The sequence below is a fragment of the Sarcophilus harrisii genome, chromosome 1, assembly GCF_902635505.1.
Source record: "Sarcophilus harrisii chromosome 1, mSarHar1.11, whole genome shotgun sequence".
In the NCBI taxonomy this organism is placed as follows: Eukaryota; Metazoa; Chordata; class Mammalia; order Dasyuromorphia; family Dasyuridae; genus Sarcophilus; species Sarcophilus harrisii.
The window spans coordinates 646,931,159-646,947,844 of record NC_045426.1 but is presented as its reverse complement, the minus strand read 5'-3'; the positions used below and the strand labels follow the sequence as shown (position 1 = coordinate 646,947,844).

Below are 16,686 nucleotides of genomic sequence, written 5' to 3'. Positions count from 1 at the left end.
TAGCTGCGGTTTACCCAGATGCCGCCCGTGCTTGTGGCTCTAAGCGGGGAACCAACGTTTGGAGTTCACACCTTGCATGGTTCTGGCATATTTGTCTCCAGGCCCACATCACTCAGTTGAATTTAACAGAGTTGTATGCGGGGAGCGTTTTTATAAAAGTTCATTGAGTAGCAGGCGCCATCAACAGGCAGTAGAAACTCTCCATCTTCGGGGGAAAAAGTAAAGTCCCAACCCCGAAAATTCACGGATCCACCTTTGTGATCCACCGTCCTGCGCGCCTATTCGGAGAATTACAGCTCCCCACGGGGATGCTTAGTTGTTTACGCAGGCGCCGGAGGCCCTGCTGGGTCACATGGCGTCCGTCATGGCCGCCTCCATGGCAAGGAGGAGCGTGAGCGCCGGGTCGTTGATACGGACGGCGGGAGGCGGTATATGGTGGGGGTCTCGCAGATCCGAAGCGGAGAGAGCCGTCACCCCCTCGCCGGCCAGGCTCAGGGGCTTCCGGAGCACAGGTCCTTGGAGGAGGGGGGAAGGTTCCTCCCTAGCGATAACGTGTCGGCCACTGGTGGGGGGGGGGGGGGGCGGGGTGCTGAGTGTGGGTTTAACCCTTTCGCCTCCGGGCCCCCTCCCCCTGTGGATTAGGCCGTGCTCTCAAGGCCCGCGCTGTTTTTCAGGCCTTTGCCCCTCAGAGGAAGAAAAGCGGCAGCCGGAGCCGGAGCCTCTCTCCGGGGACTTGTGAGTAACACCCAGCCCGGGGGAAGAAGGGGAGAGGCGGGAGCCGAGCACCGCCCTCTCCGTGACTACTCCCCTCCCCCAGGGTGAACGTGGTGTTCGTGGACCGCTCCGGGAAGCGCATCCCCGCGAGTGGGCGAGTGGGCGAGGACGTGCTGCGCCTGGCCCAGCGGCACGGCGTCGATCTAGAGGGTAAGCGGGCGCGCGAGGACCGCCCGGGGCCGTGTCTCCCCGCGGGGCAAAGAGATCGCCGAATGTCAAACCTGAAGGGAATCTGAAGTCGTCTGCCGGTCCGACACCCCCACTGCTTGTGTTGTGGGCGGGTTTTTAGTTTGGATTTTATTTAATTATTTTTTAAAAATTCAATTACTCGCTTTCTTTTACATCATTGTCATTTATGGCAATGCTCCTTCCTTCCCTTCCTCTCCCTTTCGAATCGTCTCTGGTAACAATTTAAAAAACAAAACAAAACAAAACAGGCGGTACCCTGACCTTCCCTGGCCTTGCATGCTACATCTCCGCCAGGAGCAGGAAAGGTGGTGCTGAGAGCAAAGAAGGCACTTGTTTGGTCCCTCAGGAGTGCCAGAGTGGGAGGAGGGTCTCTGCAATCTTTTCTGCCAGTCACTCCAGGGACCTTTGTGCTTATTATACTGCCTGTGGCAAAGGAGCTGAAGACCGTCCCTTCCAGGCTCTTTCTGTCTTTATTTGGGGTCACTTTCCCCTGCCCCTCGGGAGATAACCTAGAGAGATCAACCTTTCTCTCCTAACTTCCCAGTATTTATGCATTTTTGAGCTCTCAGTTTTCTGTTGTGCTTTTGCTAAGCCACTTAAGCCAGCAAAAGGGTAGGCAGTGGGGTGTTTTTACCCAGCCTGTTCTGAGGAGGAAGAGGAGGAGGAGGAGGAATTTAGGTCCCCCATATTTGTCCTTTCCCTCCACAGGAGCCTGTGAGGCTTCCCTGGCATGTTCTACTTGCCATGTCTACGTGAGTGAGGAACATTTGGCTGTTTTGCCTCCACCTGAAGAAAGGTAAGGGGAGGAGAGAGGAGAATGGCAGAAGCTGCTTTAGCACTGAGGCTTTCTGGGATCTCAGTCCAGGAGATTTAAGCCAGAAGCTGATGATGCAGCACAGTAATCAGTGGCCACAGGTGTCATCCAGGCAGCAAGGGGAAAACAGGGGCAGGGGGGCGGTTCAGGTCTCGTCCAGGGCCTTGGGCTGGCTGCCTGAGATGGGGAGTTAGGAGTAGAATCTAATCTACTCTCCAAAGCTGCTGGTTCCTTTATTAACCACCACTTCTTTGGGCAGGGAGGATGACATGCTGGACATGGCCCCACAGCTACAAGAGAACTCGAGGCTGGGCTGCCAGATCATCTTGACAAAGGAGCTTGAGGGTGCTCAGTTCACTTTGCCGAAAATTACTCGAAACTTCTATGTGGATGGCCATGTCCCCAAGCCCCATTGATAGGGAGGACCAGCCAGGGGCCTGGAGGCACCTGCAGCTGCTGGACACGTGGGTCTCTTCCTCAGGGCTTGGTAGCTGCCTAGGTTGAGCATAGGACTCCCTTAATGGACATAGCTCATCTCTTGCCCTACTCTTCTTGGGCTTAACCCTGCTGACCAAATATGGCCAGATTGTGGACACCTTACGCCGGACCGGAGGGGGCTCAGGAGAGAGGTCACGAAGAAGTCTCCCTTTTCTTGGGAGGAATCTGCACTTATGCTTTAGAAGAAAATGTCCCTCTCTTGCCTCAGCTCTGGCAGAGGAGGGGGTGGGGCTCCTGGGCCCCCAAACTGGGGGTGTCTATTAGAGCCATAATAAAACACTTTACTCACCAAAGTCTGTTAAACCTCTTTGGGACAGGGTGGGGCTTTAGGACGGTTTTGCCATAATTCTGTCACCATCACCCTGACCAACAGGTTAAATTTGTTTATAAGAAGAGAGGATTTTAAATTGCAAGCCTCTTAGAGATAGTGGTGCAGCAGGAAGAAGGAGAAGGGGAAAGGACTTGCCAGAATTACAGTCACACCTGCAAGCAGAATCGAGCTAAAAATTGAAATGTAGGTCTTCTGGCTCTGGGTCAGCATTGAGAAACTAGCAAGTCCAGGGTGCTCACCCAGTTATCTTGGCTCTCCTCTTTGGGGGAAAGTGGATTTTTCTAGCAGATGATTAGGATATAGTAGTTAACGTTTACATAATGCATTTTAGTTTACAAAGTGATCTACATATAATCCCTACATTAACCCTGTAACATAGATGATAGTTACCCCCTTATACTCTAAATGGAATGGCTGATAAATATATGGCCCTGAGTGAGGAAAATGGCATTACTGCCCCTGGTGAATCAGTGGTTTTAGAAGCAAAGCCAAAACAAGATTCTGGGTCTCCAGCTCTGTGCTCCAAGAGTGGGAAGATCGAATGAGATGAATTTTAAGACCCCCAGAAATCACCCCTCCCTTTATAAAAGAGGAATCTGATTCACAGAAGTGCCTTGCCCAGTGATCGATCACGCAAGCAGCAAGCGGGGATGGGAGGTCGGCGGGAATATCATCTATAACGACTGGCCTGCGCCAGAAATGTAGGGTATCTCTATGAGGAGATGGTGGAGGAGCGGCGGCAGGGCCCCGAAGCCGGGGGTCCGGCTCTCCCAGGATGGGGAGGGGCCTTCGCGGTGACCACGCCCTCCTCAGCTGCGGCCAGTTCTCCCCGGGCCGAGGGCGGGGGCGGGAGTCGGGGCCAGAATAGCCAGAGGTCAGGGGTGGGGTCTCCAGCCCTCGCCATGGAGGGGGAGCCCACCCCAGACTTTTCTGTCCTTCGGGACTTGTTGGCTCCTCCCTGCCTGGAGCCCGAGCTCCAGGGGGTCCTGGCGCTGCCTCGCTCTTCCTGCGCCGGCTCCTTAATCCTGCGCCGGGAGAACAAGGGCCCTGCAGAGAGCAGGTGTAGGAGGGCGCAGACCTTCCCCCCACCGCCCCGCACTCCCCTTTGGGACAGGGAGGACGGCCCGAGTAGCCCTTCCATCCGGGATCCCTGGGGTCACTCCGGGGACGTTCGCTGGGTTCTCGAAGCGGGGTCAGCCAGGGGCCACTCCCTGGGGGCCTCGGGTTAGCCTGTGGGCCCTGGGGGAGGGGCAGCTAATCCCATTGCCTGCTCGCCCTAGGACTCCTTGGCTGGCCCTCCCAGCTGCAGTGACCGGCCTGCGCTTTCTCCAGGAGACAGCAGAGCTGCTCCCGCAGGCTCCCGTGCCAGAAGCCCCCCGAGCTGAGCCCTGGCTGGAGCCACCGCTGCCCCCCAGGACCTTGGCCCCCGTGCCGGTCCCTGGGGGTCCTCGAGCCTGGGATGCTGCGGACTCGCTGGCCCTCATCAGCCTTCAGTGTCACAGGCTGAGCCCCCCAAGGACCAGGAAGCAGGTGGGGCTGGGAGTGGGACTGGGTAGGGGACCTGGCCTCCAGGCCCTGGCAGGCAGGACCCTCCGCAAACAGCCCCACCCCCAACGGGGAGCTGAGGGGCAGGAGCCGGGATTCCAGGGCGTGGTGCTGAGGATGCACCTGAAGCCTGCTCAGGAGGGGCACCAGCTGCTAATCACTGCCCAGTTCAGGTATTAAGCGGGACTCCAGCACCCTCTCCCTCACCTATCCTGGCCCAGGGGCTGACTTGCCCTGACTGAGAGCGGGCAGCAGAGTGGGGATGAGCTGGCTTGGGGCAAAGGTGGAAAAGCTGAGGAAAGGAGTAGTTCTTGTAAACGAGCCCGGGAGCTTCTGGAAACACAGAAGTGACGCTGGGGGCCTGAGCCACCTCCGCTTCCCCCTGCAGTTCAGCCTGTGGTTCCCGGAGCTGGGGGGCCTCAGCTAGTCCCGCGGAGGCCTTGCCCAACCCTGTGGGGGCATCCACATCAAACCATCAAGATTCCCCAGGTACGCTGGGGGGAGGGGAGAAACATCTCTTTCTTGCTGGCTGGGGTGGGAGGCTTTTGGGCGGCTGGAAGCTAAAATCTCGCTGGATTTCGCCTGTCTGCCGCCCCTCCCTCTCTCCCACGGCTGTCGCTGCTTCTCTTTCAGTGGTGGCCCCCTGGACTCAAACTTCCCGGGGGTAGGGGGGCTCGGATGGCCATTTCTGCAGGCCCAAGGCTCCCGCTCAGACTTTCCTTCCTCACCTGGCCTCTGACCTTTCAGGGAGCCGGTGCTGTGCCTCCTGCCGGACCCAGAGAACGCCGCTGTGGCGGGACGCGGAGGACGGGACCCCGCTGTGTAATGCTTGCGGCATCAGGTACGAGCTGGGCTAGCAGCGAGGGAGGGCCGGGTTGGCCCAGGACTCGGAAGGAAGCTTTCTCTCCTTGGGGCAGGAGGGCAGGCCTTGGAGCGTCCTTCCCTTCCAGGTCCTTGGAGAGTCAGGAGGGCGTTGGGCAACGGCCTCTGGCATCAGGGTGAGGTGGTGCAGGGGAGGGGGCGCCGGGCCTGGCGTCAGGGTGACCCCAGTGGGGCGCATGACGAGCGCCCCCCAGGGTTGTCGTGAGGGTGAGACTTAAAGGGCTGTGTGAATGCTGCTCGCCACTGCTACCCATCTCCCTGCTGCCCTCGCACAGATACAAGAAGTATGGCATTCGCTGCCCCGCCTGTTGGACTGTTCCCAGGAAGAGCATCTGCCCACTCGGGCATTGCACTCGGTGTGGGGCCTGGCTCTGTACCCCGCAGGGCCCCCTCGGGAAAGGTGAGGAGCTGCACGCCCCCCCCCCCAGGCCCTGCCCTGCTGCAGGCCCGCCTTGGTGGGCTCACCCACTCCTTTCCCTCCATCCCCTTCCTCAGCCCCACATTCAGAGGAACTTGAGCTGGAGAGGCCTGTGGGTGAGGGTGCACGGGACTGGAAGGGCTGGGAGGACGCTGTATCTGCCAGATTTATGGTTCTTCTTTCCTTCCCCCTTTGCCCCTAAGGGACTGAAGGCCATGATTCCGGTGTCCGGCCTCGGGTGCCCCGCCTCCATGGGGAGAAAGAAAAGAGCTTCCCCAGAGACCTTGCAGTAAGGACAGGAGAGGGAGCAGGGATCCCCACTGGCCTGGAGCGTAGCCCTGATGAAATGTGGATTCCTGTCCCAGTGGGAAGGCCAGAGCCATGACCTCAGTCACCCCCTTCACATTCAAAATCAGAAATAAAATAGATATGTTCGTGCAAAGGACAAGTGTCTGACTGGGTGGGAAAAAGCATTAACTATTAACTTCAGCCCACCCCCTTTTCATTCTCCCTCTCAGTATTCCCTGAAACAATTCCTTCTGGGCTATTTGGGGGAGGGGGAGAGGGAGGATGCACGTGTTATAAGTCTTGCTATACACATATGGCCATTTTCCATCTCTTCAAGGAAGTTCTTGCTATAGCATCAGACTCACCAAGGGAGTTCCCAGCCTTCACTGACAAGTCTAGGTCCTTCTGCCTGGGAATTTGTTAGGGTGGGAACAGCAGGGGAAGCTGGAGGGAGGGGTACTGAAAACGAGGGGAAAAGCACCAGCTGATGGGCAGGCATTTGGCCCCCTCCTTGCAGACATGCTAAGAGTCACCTGGCTCTGCAGCTTTCGGTCCTGTTGGGCCCTCCAGCCCAGGGGCGGGGATGGGGGAGGCAGAGGGGGAAGGGCTTGGACTGAGGCTCCTGCAGATGGGAAACAGCGGCTCGGAGGCTACCCCAGGTACACACATGGAGCCATCGTGTCCTAGCAGTGCTCTTCTTCCCCTATCAGGAGTCAATCATACTCAGACCTTGAGGGTTACAGAAATGTTACTGGGCACAAAGTTACGTCCCTCAGGGTTTGGAAGGTCAGTGTTGTAAAAACAGGTTATTTTTGTTTTTTTTGTTTTTGCCAGCTATTTCAGGGGCCCCCGCCTAGAGACTGGAGGGACAAGATAGCTGTTGCCCTCTTACCTCAGTTTACCTATTTATGACATGGGGAAAATGACCCCAAAGAATCTTGGCTCAGACTCCTAGAAGGGGCTGGAAAAGAAAGGGAAAGGGGAGAAAACTTTCCCCACCTTGCCTGCAGGCATTGAAATGTCCTTTCTTTTTTCTGCTGTAGTTTCTGACTTTAGTGAGTTTCTCAGGCAGAGTAAACTGAGGCAAACCTTGGAGTGCTGGCCTGTTACTCTAACTTACATGTGTCTTTGTGGCGGTTTAACTTTGTCCCCCACTGCCCAGAGGCCCCCCTTAAACCTAAGCGGGGCTTCTAGGGGAGAGTCCAAGTTACCTCTGTCCAAGTGGTGGTGGGAGGTCCTTCCTGCTGGGCCTTGGAGGACAGCTGAGGAGGCTCCACTGGCCTTCCCAGGACCTCCTCCCCCCCTCCCCCTATCCGGGCTGGAGAGGGGCTGCTAAGTTTCACTCCCTCCCCTTCTCACTCACACCCAGTCCAGAGGAAGCAAAGAGAACAGCAGCCTGGGTCTGGCCGGAAGAGATAGCATGGAGGAGACAGACTGGCCCCACAAAGGCCGGGGTTGGCGCTGGTGCTCGCAATCTGAGCCCCCTCGGACGGGCTGGGAAGGTTTGGCGGCCGGGGAGCAGCCCACCGGAAGGATGTTTTTGCCCCTGGCCCTAGTGGGATGGGCTCCCTCCACTCCCAAGCTCTCCTAGGCCAAGGCTCTGGTGTTAAAGTTCCCTGACTAAAGCCTACACTGATCTGAGAGGAGGGGAAGGGTGTGGTGAAGAGATGCAGGATCCCAGACCCCAACGCCAGAGCTGGAAGGACTCCCGGAGTCCAGTCAGTCTCATCTCCTCCTTCCAGGAGCCTGATGCCAGAGGGCTGGAGTTAGGGACTCAGCCCGTATCCGGTGGGGGTCCCCCCCCCCACCGCCCCCAGCCTCTGCCGCTTCCCACCCCACCTGGCTGCCTTGGAAACCCAGCAGAGACAGAAATAGAAACACTCACACCAAGAGGTAGACACAGAAACAGACTTCCCCATAGAAAGAGAGGGACAGAAAGGGAGGTACACGCAGCAAGGGGGCGGGGAGAGGGAGGGCAAGAGACAGCAGACTTGAGTCATTTATAAAAAGTTTATTAAGGGATAGAAAACGCAGGGGGGCAGGGAGTGGAGGGCTGCGAGGGATCCTGGGTCACAGCTGCCTTGGCACTCAGACTCCATAAATAAACACTCAATAAATACTGGGGGAGGGGCCGCCCACCCGGCTGGGGACAAGGGGAGGGGAAATCCTGCCCCCGCAGGGCTCACGTGGAGGTCAGCTGGATGGAGTACACCTCGGCCCCTCCCCCCTCGGCCCCGGTGCCCGCGGTGCCCGCGGTGCCCGCGGTGCCGCCCCCCGCGCCGGCCCCGCTCCCGTTCAGACACACGGCTTCCCCGGAGCTCTCTGCCTCCTGCACGTTGTACTCTCCTTTCTTACAGGCCGTGGACTGGAGGTAGTAGGAGAGGCCGCCCAGGCCGGCCAGCAGCAAGGCCCCTCCGGCCACGCCGCCCACGACAATCCACAGCCAGGGCCCTGCGGACAGCCGGGGATGAGGCCGGGTCACCGAGCCGCTCTCCTGGGGCCCCTCCAGGAGCGGCAGTGGGCTCCCCCGGGGCGGGCGGCCCCTCCCCCCGCGGCCCTTACCGGCCACGTGCACGGTGATCCGCAGGGCGTGGCTGCCGTGGGGGTTGGTCGCCGCGCACTCGTACACGCCTCCGTGGCTGCCCAGGGCTCCGGCCACGCTGAGGGTGCTGTTGTTGCCCGAGAGGCCGATGTTGGGGGCGCCGGGCGGCGTGCGCCAGCTGTACTGGGCCGGGGGGGAGCCTTCGGCCCGACAGGTCAGCGTGAAGTTGCCCCCCGGTTTCACCCTGCCCGGGGGCACGGCCACCAGCTCCGCCACCAGCGGCCTGTCTGAAGGTGGAGAAGCCCCTTACCCAGCGTCGGGCCGGCCCGAGCCCTGCGCCCCCCCCCCGCCCGGCCCCCGGGGCACTCACACTCCACCCCAATGGTCACCGTCCTGGAGTCGGAGCCGTGGCTGTTGGTGGCCACGCAGTGGAAGGTCCCGGCGTCCGCCCTGGACACGCTGGGCCGCTGCGGCCGCTGCGGCCCCTCCCGCGAGCACTGGACCCTGGGAGGGGGGTTGCCCCGGGCCTCGCAGGTCAGCGGCGGCGCGCGGGCGCCCTCCAGCCACGTCTGGTGGCTGGGGCAGCTGGCTTCGTCCATCTGCGGTGGGGCTGAAGGGCGGCCAGGTCAGCTGGCCGGCAGCGGGAGCGCCCCCCCCGCCCGGCCCCCCACTTACCCTCGGCCCGGACGGTGACGGTCTTGCTGGCCGAGCCGCGGCTGTTGGTGGCCTGGCAGCGGTAGAGCCCGGGGGCGGGGGCGTGCCCCAGGGGGGCGCCCGCGGCCGGCGAGAGCGGCTCCTCGCGGCTCAGGTTGCCCGCCCTGGCGCACAGCACCTCCGGCTCCGGGTTCCCGTCGGCCTCGCAGGAGAAGCGGCGCTCGGAGCCCTTGACCCAGGTCCACGCCGCGGGGCAGCCGGCCTCCCCGAAGCTGGGCGCATCTGCCGCGGGGCAAGAGGCGTCAGGCCGCGCGGGCGCGCCCCGGGCCTCTCCCCGCCACTCGCCTCCGCGGTGGCGGACACGTTTGCGGAGGCCGGGCCCCGGCCCCCGGGGGCGCGCGGGACCCCCAGAGCCCGGCAGCTCAGCAAGCCGCGTCCGCCTCTCGGGGCCCCCTGACGGACCCGGGACTGGCCCATCTGGGGGCGGAGGGAAGGCACCCGCCGAGTGGCGGGCGTAGTCATTGGAAGGCGGCAGCAATGTCTCAACACAAAGAGCCCCCATAAACGTTTCCCTAAGAACAGAGGGGCCCCAGCCCGTCTCCTCTGCCGGGCCCTGCGCCATCCCAACCGGCAGTGCCCCTGGCCCCTTCCCCAGTCTCCGCCGTCACTCACACTCCACCACCACCGTCACGTCCTTCGTGGTCCTGCCCACCAGGTTGGAAGCGGTGCACTGGTAGGTGCCCGCGTGGTCCCGGCGGATGGGCTGGGCGAGCCCCAGAGGGATGGCCGGCCCCCCTTCGGGCCGGGTGCATTCCACCTCCGGGGGCGGGTTCCCTGGAGCCCAGCACTGCAGGGTGGATTCCATCCCCTCCAGCCACGTCCAGTTCCCCGGGCAGCCGGCCTCGTCCAGTCGTGGCCCATCTGGAGGGGAAAAAGGGAGTTCCCCGTGATTGTGCAAAGTTCAGGGCTGACTCTCAAAGTGGGCCTGACTTTCAGTTCTACCCAAAAGGCACAGAGGCCCGGTAAGTAAGGGGGGAAATCAGCGTGAAGTGGTAAGTGAGAATTATAGTCTGGATTTCAGGAAACCCGAGGGTGAGATGCTTTGACCTAAGGTCACAGGAATGAAGATCTGGGGCAGAAGGGGGGTAGAGTCAGAGATCAGAAATCAAGAGAGGGGCAGTTAGGATTTTAGAGGTTCTTTCCTCATTTCTGGGACTTAAAAGATCCATTAGAACCGCAACTAGCATTGTAAAAAAGTACAAGATGAGAATTACTTAAAAGAATTCAATAAGGCCTAGAAAGAACACTTGGATGGAATATCGGCGGCTCATTTGAAAGGTTGTCAGATGGAAAAAAAGAAATTCGTTATACATCAAATGGACAGATTTTGGCTTGATGTGGGGAATCATTTCCTAACTGAGTTCTCCAAAAGTGGGATGGACTGTCTGAGTGAATTCCCCTCTCCCACCCACCTTCACCCCCAAACTGGAGCTCTTTCTCCAAGCAAAGCTTGGATCGGCCACTTGGACCAGGATGGATTAAACTAGATGGTCTCTGAACTTGTACTCTGAGATTCTAAGATACTTGTCTGATTACTTTTCTTTAGTTCCTTTTGCTGGATCATTAGCCGTATCATACTCCCAAAGCAATTGTATATTCCCTTAGTGATCTCATTCATTCCCATGGAGTTAATGATTAGCTCTACTCAGATGATTTCCTATTTAATACACCCAACACATACACCCAATCCTCATCTGTCTCCTGAACTGACACCCTTCAGGGTCTTCTGGCTGTTGTGTATCCCTATGGTTCATACCATTGGCATATCATTCTCAGTCTATTTAGTGTGTTCTGGTTTGGACAAAGTGCAGGATTTGCTTTTAATGACTTGTTTGTTTAAATCCTCCCTCTGACACTCACTAGCCGCATGAATAAGAGTACCTGTAGTAACTAGTCTTTGTCAGACTCGAATGAAATCTTGTATGAAAAGCATTTTGCAACTTAGAAACAAAAAAAATCAAAGTGATTGTTCTTGTCCCAAGCCCATCCCTCCTTAAATCCTGGCTAATCGAGTTTGAAACCAGCTCCATCTTTCTAGTCACACTGACTACTTAATTTGAAGACATCTTTGATTCTTCCCTTCTTCCTCTCATATCTAATCATTTGCCAAGTCTTGGCAGATTCCAATTGTATGACAGCCTCCCCATCTGTTCTTTTCTTTGAATCTCTAGGACCATCATTTTATAGTACCCTTATTATTTTTCATCTGGGCTATCATAATAATAATAATAATTAGCATTAATATAGTGCTTTAAATTTTGCAACACACTTTACAAATACTATCTCTTTGATTTTCATAAAAAGCCTGTGAGATAGATCTTATTATTATCCTCATTTTACGGATGAGGAAACTGAGATAAATCGAGGTTCAGTGACTTGTCCAGATTCACACAGCTATTATAAGTCTGAAGCCAAATGCAATCTTCCTGACTGAAGTTTCAGCTCTCTAGCATTGCACCATCCTGCTGTGATAGTCTTCTAACCAGTCTCTTTACATCAAGGGGTCCTTCCAACTTTTAGCCTGTATTTCTGTGATGTCATCCATCTGCTCCTTATTTCCAACAACTCATTCTAGCAATGAGGATCCTGCAGAGTCAGGCACCTCCCTCTGTCACAGTCCTCCCCATCATGATCCCCAAATTCCAGACTTTTAAGTAGTTTCTTCCCTTTTTGTGGGGGTGAGACAATTGGGGTTAAGTGACTTGCCCAGGGTCACACAGCTAATAAGCTGTTAAGTTTCTTAAGGCTGGATTTGAACTCAGGTCCTCCTGACTTCAGGGCCTGTACTCTATCCATCTAGCTATCCCCTTTCTTCCTTTTTTCAGGGCTCAGATTATCTTCTTCCTCCTTTATGCTTCTTCTTCCTCCTTTGATTCCCCAGTTAATTCTTTTTTTTTTCTCCTCAAATTATATCCCTTTAGTTTATTTGTATGGAAGCTGTATTTTGAACCCTTTTCCCCACCAGAAAAATATATACGTCTTAAAGCCAAGGACTGTTTCATTTTGGTTTGGAACCCCAGGACTTTTTACAGTTGAGTGTTTTGTTGGAAACAAGATTGTCCTGGCTCTATTCATGTTGCAGAACTTGCTTAGATAAGCTTTGACCCTTGTTATTGGGCTCAGGTCCAAAACCCTTCCTCCTTTTTATCTGTTTGTAATAAGTATTTCTGCTCAAAATGCCTTGAGATGCCTTGGTTGCTAGCTGGCAAGCTGATTCAATTACATTAGAAAGGAGTCAAATTTGAGTGTTAGGAAGAGCCTGTGGGAATATTGATCAGCCATCAGAGGCAGGGGTCGAGGAATAGGGAGACAGGTGCACTCACATAGAACTTGAAGCTCTAGGCTTCGGTTCCGTCGAAGTATCTCTCCTTTCACCTCCAGGAGAGCTTCGCAGGTGAATACCCGCTCATCATCCTCTTCACTAGCAGTCAATGTGAGCCAGGCTGGCTCCCCCGGGGGAGGTTCAGGAGCGCCATCCAGCCGCACCTGGGCACCTGGACGGGCTTCACAGGTCACATTCACAAAAGTGCCCTCCCTGACACTGGGTTCACTGGTTGTGAGGTTGGGTTGAGGAAAGCCTGGAGGAAGGAAAGCCATAGCCCATGAGTACAGAGCCCAAAATCCCTCCCCAGCTTCCCCCTTTAACCTCCTAAGCGCCAGCCATTTCCCCTCCTGTCACCTCCTTACTATAGACTGTCAGGTTTCCTTGGGCCTTTCGATTCTGCCCTCCCAGAGTCACGGTACAGGTGAGCTCCTGGTCCCCTTCATCCTCAACTTCTTCCTCTTTCACAGTGAGAGTAGCCGTAGCCCTCAGATTGTCCCCATCCAGGGTGATCCTGGGGCTTAACATCTGGCTCCCTAGAGCCAGTTGTATGTGGGCTTCATCAGCGGGGAACAGCTTGTCCATCTCACAGCTCACCAGCTGCTCCCTGCCGAATTCCAGGAGCCTGGGGAATTTGAGGCTAGGAGGCCCTTGGGCCAAGGCTGTGAGGACAGAAAGAAATAAGGAAAGGAAAGCTACTCCAGTTTAAGGGGAGGTGAGTGGACCCTGCTCTTCTGATAGAGTTGGGGTCCAGGGTCAAAGGGAAAAATTGGGGCTGTACATGGGGTGAGCACAGACAAATTTAGCGTCATCCAACTTGGGAACCTTTCCAGGTTCTTCCCTGGAGCCAACAGCTCCTTATTCTCTACCTAAGGGGGATCAGAAGCTAGCCCATTCCTTCCCACTCACCAAACGTGTGGAGTTCCTGTGGAGTAGAGCTGTTCTGAAGGAGCCCCAGTCCGTGGGGCCTCAGATCCAGTTCAGCAAGGCAAGAGAAGTTGGCTCTGTGGTCTTCCTTTCGGGCAGTGGCCGTGTACGTGGCCATAGCGCCCCTGGCTCTTGGAGAGTCTCCTGGGAACCTCCGCCTGCTCAGTTCCTGGGCTCCTCGAAGTAGAGTGATAGAAAGGCTACTCCGGGGTCCAGCTCCCGGAACCCTGCAGCTTAGAGTGAAGTTTTCACCCACAGGTAACCAGGCAGGTAGTGGCTCCAATTCCACTCGATCTGGTCGTTCTATGGGCACAGGGGCGTAAGGAATGGGAATGGAAGGGGAGAGGGAATAGAAAGAAATGTGAGATGGAGAGGGGAAAGGTTCCAAAAGAGAGCCCGGTGAAAGGCTGGAAGAAGGAGAGGGATGCAGAGTCGGAATGGAGAAGGGCACAAGGACACGGAAGACAGAGAAGATGGAGGATGGGGAACGCCCGAGAAGAAAGGGGGCTAAGGTGTCGAAGGAGCATGGGCGATGGCAGGGGACTCGGGGACACCAGGTAGTATTGGAGAGTTCCGCGGAGGTGAAGATGGGTGCGGGGAAAGTGGAAGGAAGGATGCGATCGACGGGGGAGGATTGCAGAGGGTCCACTTCCCCCTTCCACCGTCACTCACGGTAAGTGAGGATCGTCCCACGCGCCTGAAGGGTCCGGCGAGCGCAGCGGAAGAAGCAGATGGGATGGGCTTCAGGCTCACGGATGTCCACCAGCTGGCGGGCAAGCCAGCGCAGCCCCCTCTGCGTTCCGTTCCTCCTAAGCGAGGTCTCCAGCCCGCCCCGCTCAGGCCGTGGGCAGTTGGTGCTACAGTTCAGCCACAGCGAGCCCCCTCGCTCCACGAGTGCTGACCGGGGCTGCAGGTCTGCCCAGTATGGCTCTTGCGCCGCCCCTACGTGGGGACCAGGTTGCCCTCAGGGAGGTACCAGTCCGGGACCAGAGATGGTTGGCTTTCTGAAAGCCACCCTAGCTCAGCGCTTCCTCTCCCGCTCCAGCGATCCCAGGAATCCCCCACCCCCAATTCTAATCCTTCCCCAGGGGACGCGCAGCCTCTCGGGGACCGAGCAGAACCCCAGGCCCGGGATTTCTAGCATTCCTATGCCTTCTGAGATCTTAGGAAGTGAGCGAGAAATCTCGAGTCTCACTTTCCTCCTGGTCCTTCGAGTAGTGTCAAAAGCTTCGGGACTTGGTAAAAATGAGAGGAGCGTCGGAGATTCTTGGCCCCCCAAGCCGCGTGTCGCGGGGGCGGGCGGGAGCGCGCACGGCCCGGGGTGGGGGATGGAGCGAGTTTGGGGGCCTAAGCGGAATGGGCTACCATTCACTTCTTTCCTGGCTGGCTGAGGTTGTAAGGTCGACACTGAGACGGATCGCAGCTCCACGGGGAATCGGCTGCTTCTGCAAGTCGGGATTACCTACCCCCAGCACAGGTCCTACAGGCGTGGGATGGGGTGACTCTTACCTGAGAGGGCAAGCAGCCCCAGACAGAGGGACCCCACAAGGGCGAGCAGTGCCCGGAGCAGCAGCGGCTGAGAGAAGGTCATTGCCGGCGGAGCCGGAGCGCAGAGAAGCGGAGATGGAGAGGGTGAGGAAGAGGACGAGAGGGAGAAACGGGGAGGACGGCTTGCCTGGGCTCGGCGCGGCGGGGCGGGGCAGGGTGTGGAGGAGGCCAAGTTGCGCTTGGGGATTGGTTTAACGTTGGTAACTTGGTATCCAAGGAGGAGGAGGAGGCAGAGGCAGAGGCGGCTGGAAGGAGAGGAGAGAGAAGAGAGGAGAGGACAGGAGAGGAAGGAGAGAAGAGGGGAGAGGAGAGGAGCAAGAGAGCAGGAGCGAGGCTCAGAAGCGTGAGGAAACGAGAGACCCTTAGGCAACTGGAGCATCCTTGGCTCGAGATTGTCGTTATCACCAGCGCTTACCACAGTCTTGCACATAGTAGGTGCGTAATAAATGCTTGCTGAATTGAATTAAATTGAGCCACGGGACCCTTTCCAGCCGCCTCCGCGGCTGGAAATGAGGGCTGTTTTTCTCGCCCCTCCACCCAGCCGTGCCCACCAAGCCTCGCTAACCCCCAGCCAAGAGGCCACAGCACCAGAAGAATAGCCACTGGGCCGCTAAGTCCGGGCGCGTGGGGGCGGGAAGTAGGTGTGAACTGCGACGCCTCAGCTGAGGGTTTCTGGAACCCACACGCGTCAGCTCCGTCCCGCCCGGGGGAGGAGACTACTCTAATCTCCCCGGGCACCGTAAAAGAAAGGACGCGGCTCCGACACCACCTGAGCCTTACGGCTGGAATTAGGCTCGATGGCGAAAAAAAAACGCGCAGGGCTGAGAGTGGTGTTAACCTCAGACTTCCTTCCCCAGCTGTGAAGGCACAAAAAGCCTTCATAAAGCCCCGCCCCATCCTGCCACGGCTGCCCTAGGAGGAGTCGGGGTGGGGGGTGAGGGGAGCAGAGCTCCGCGAACGACCCCTGGACAGATTCGAACCTAGGAGACCAAAAGCAGGCCGGCCGCTGACGACTTCTCCGAGGCTGAGACCTAGGCGGGGCGGCGGGGTGTGGCGGGGTAGGGTGGAGGGAAAGCAGGGGGAGTGTAGGAAGGGGGATTTCTTGGTGGTCCTTCCTACTCTCTCCTGCCTCTGGGATCCCAAATGTCGGGTGCGCTTCTCTCCTTCCCATTTCCTAGCTCCACCCTCCTTCACCGAAGGGTGGCTCCTCACGATCCTACTAGCTTAGGAGAGTCGGGGACCGTTGTTCTCAGCGCCCCCGCGCATCGCACACGAAAAGGAGGGTGGGAGGCAGAGCCCAGTTGCCTCGGGAGACAGCCGAGTCTGTGCGTGCGTGTGTGTGCGTGTGTGCGGAGTGTGCACGAGCGCATGTGTACAGTGCGCATCGTGTCGGTGGAAATCTCAATTAGGGGCTTTTCGTTACAGTGTCCGGATTTACTAAGCGCGGGGAGGACGAGTGTCTTTGCGTGGGCCTTCTTGTGTGCGAGAGCCGAAAATATGTCTTTCTGAGCAGAACCCTGAGCTCGCTACACGAGGGAACCAACGCGCTAGGGACCTACCTGGGCCCTGGCTAGGCGCAGCCCCCTCCTCTGTCCTCACCTAGCCCTCCGCGCAAACCATAGGGCTTGTGGGCTCGTAAATCGACCAATCAGATCTGTTCCGCCCGCGGGAGCCGAGCCAATTGGGTCCCAGGGTCTGGTCCGTAAGCCGATGGCCCTCTGAACCGCTAGCCCCCCATGTGGCCTCAGTCCCTCCCCACTCGACTCCGCCTTCTCCGCCTACTGCTTCGCTTCGATAAGGCGCCTGGGGGTGGGGAGAGCAGCCCGGTTATGGGGGCCAAATGGGGAGAAGCCTCGGTTCTGGGGTTTCTCCTTTCTTCGAGGCCCCGCCCGCT

At 57.7% G+C, this 16,686-nt stretch overlaps 3 protein-coding genes across 3 annotated transcripts; 2 read left to right on the top strand and 1 right to left on the bottom strand.

Moving 5' to 3' along the window:
* The first annotated feature begins 180 nt into the window (after window positions 1-180).
* FDX2 (ferredoxin 2) lies at window positions 181-2,583 on the top strand. Its single transcript, XM_031947501.1, has 5 exons — window positions 181-512; window positions 675-735; window positions 818-924; window positions 1,672-1,759; window positions 2,037-2,583. The coding sequence occupies exons 1-5, from the start codon at window positions 353-355 to the stop codon at window positions 2,191-2,193; spliced, it is 573 nt and encodes a 190-aa protein (XP_031803361.1). The 5' UTR covers window positions 181-352; the 3' UTR covers window positions 2,194-2,583.
* A 178-nt stretch (window positions 2,584-2,761) lies between these two features.
* ZGLP1 (zinc finger GATA like protein 1) lies at window positions 2,762-5,884 on the top strand. The gene is made up of 6 exons (XM_023496575.2): window positions 2,762-3,666; window positions 3,887-4,324; window positions 4,540-4,640; window positions 4,899-4,992; window positions 5,309-5,433; window positions 5,655-5,884. The coding sequence occupies exons 1-6, from the start codon at window positions 3,329-3,331 to the stop codon at window positions 5,834-5,836; spliced, it is 1,278 nt and encodes a 425-aa protein (XP_023352343.2). The 5' UTR covers window positions 2,762-3,328; the 3' UTR covers window positions 5,837-5,884.
* A 1,851-nt stretch (window positions 5,885-7,735) lies between these two features.
* Window positions 7,736-15,026, bottom strand: ICAM5 (intercellular adhesion molecule 5). The gene is given in 12 exon segments (XM_031947502.1): window positions 7,736-8,190; window positions 8,302-8,568; window positions 8,652-8,891; window positions 8,957-9,217; window positions 9,277-9,362; window positions 9,364-9,412; window positions 9,608-9,856; window positions 12,319-12,573; window positions 12,683-12,979; window positions 13,227-13,547; window positions 13,917-14,186; window positions 14,754-15,026. Coding segments are annotated over 12 exon segments (2,646 nt in total). The 5' UTR covers window positions 14,836-15,026; the 3' UTR covers window positions 7,736-7,921.
* Window positions 15,027-16,686: the final 1,660 nt, after the last annotated feature.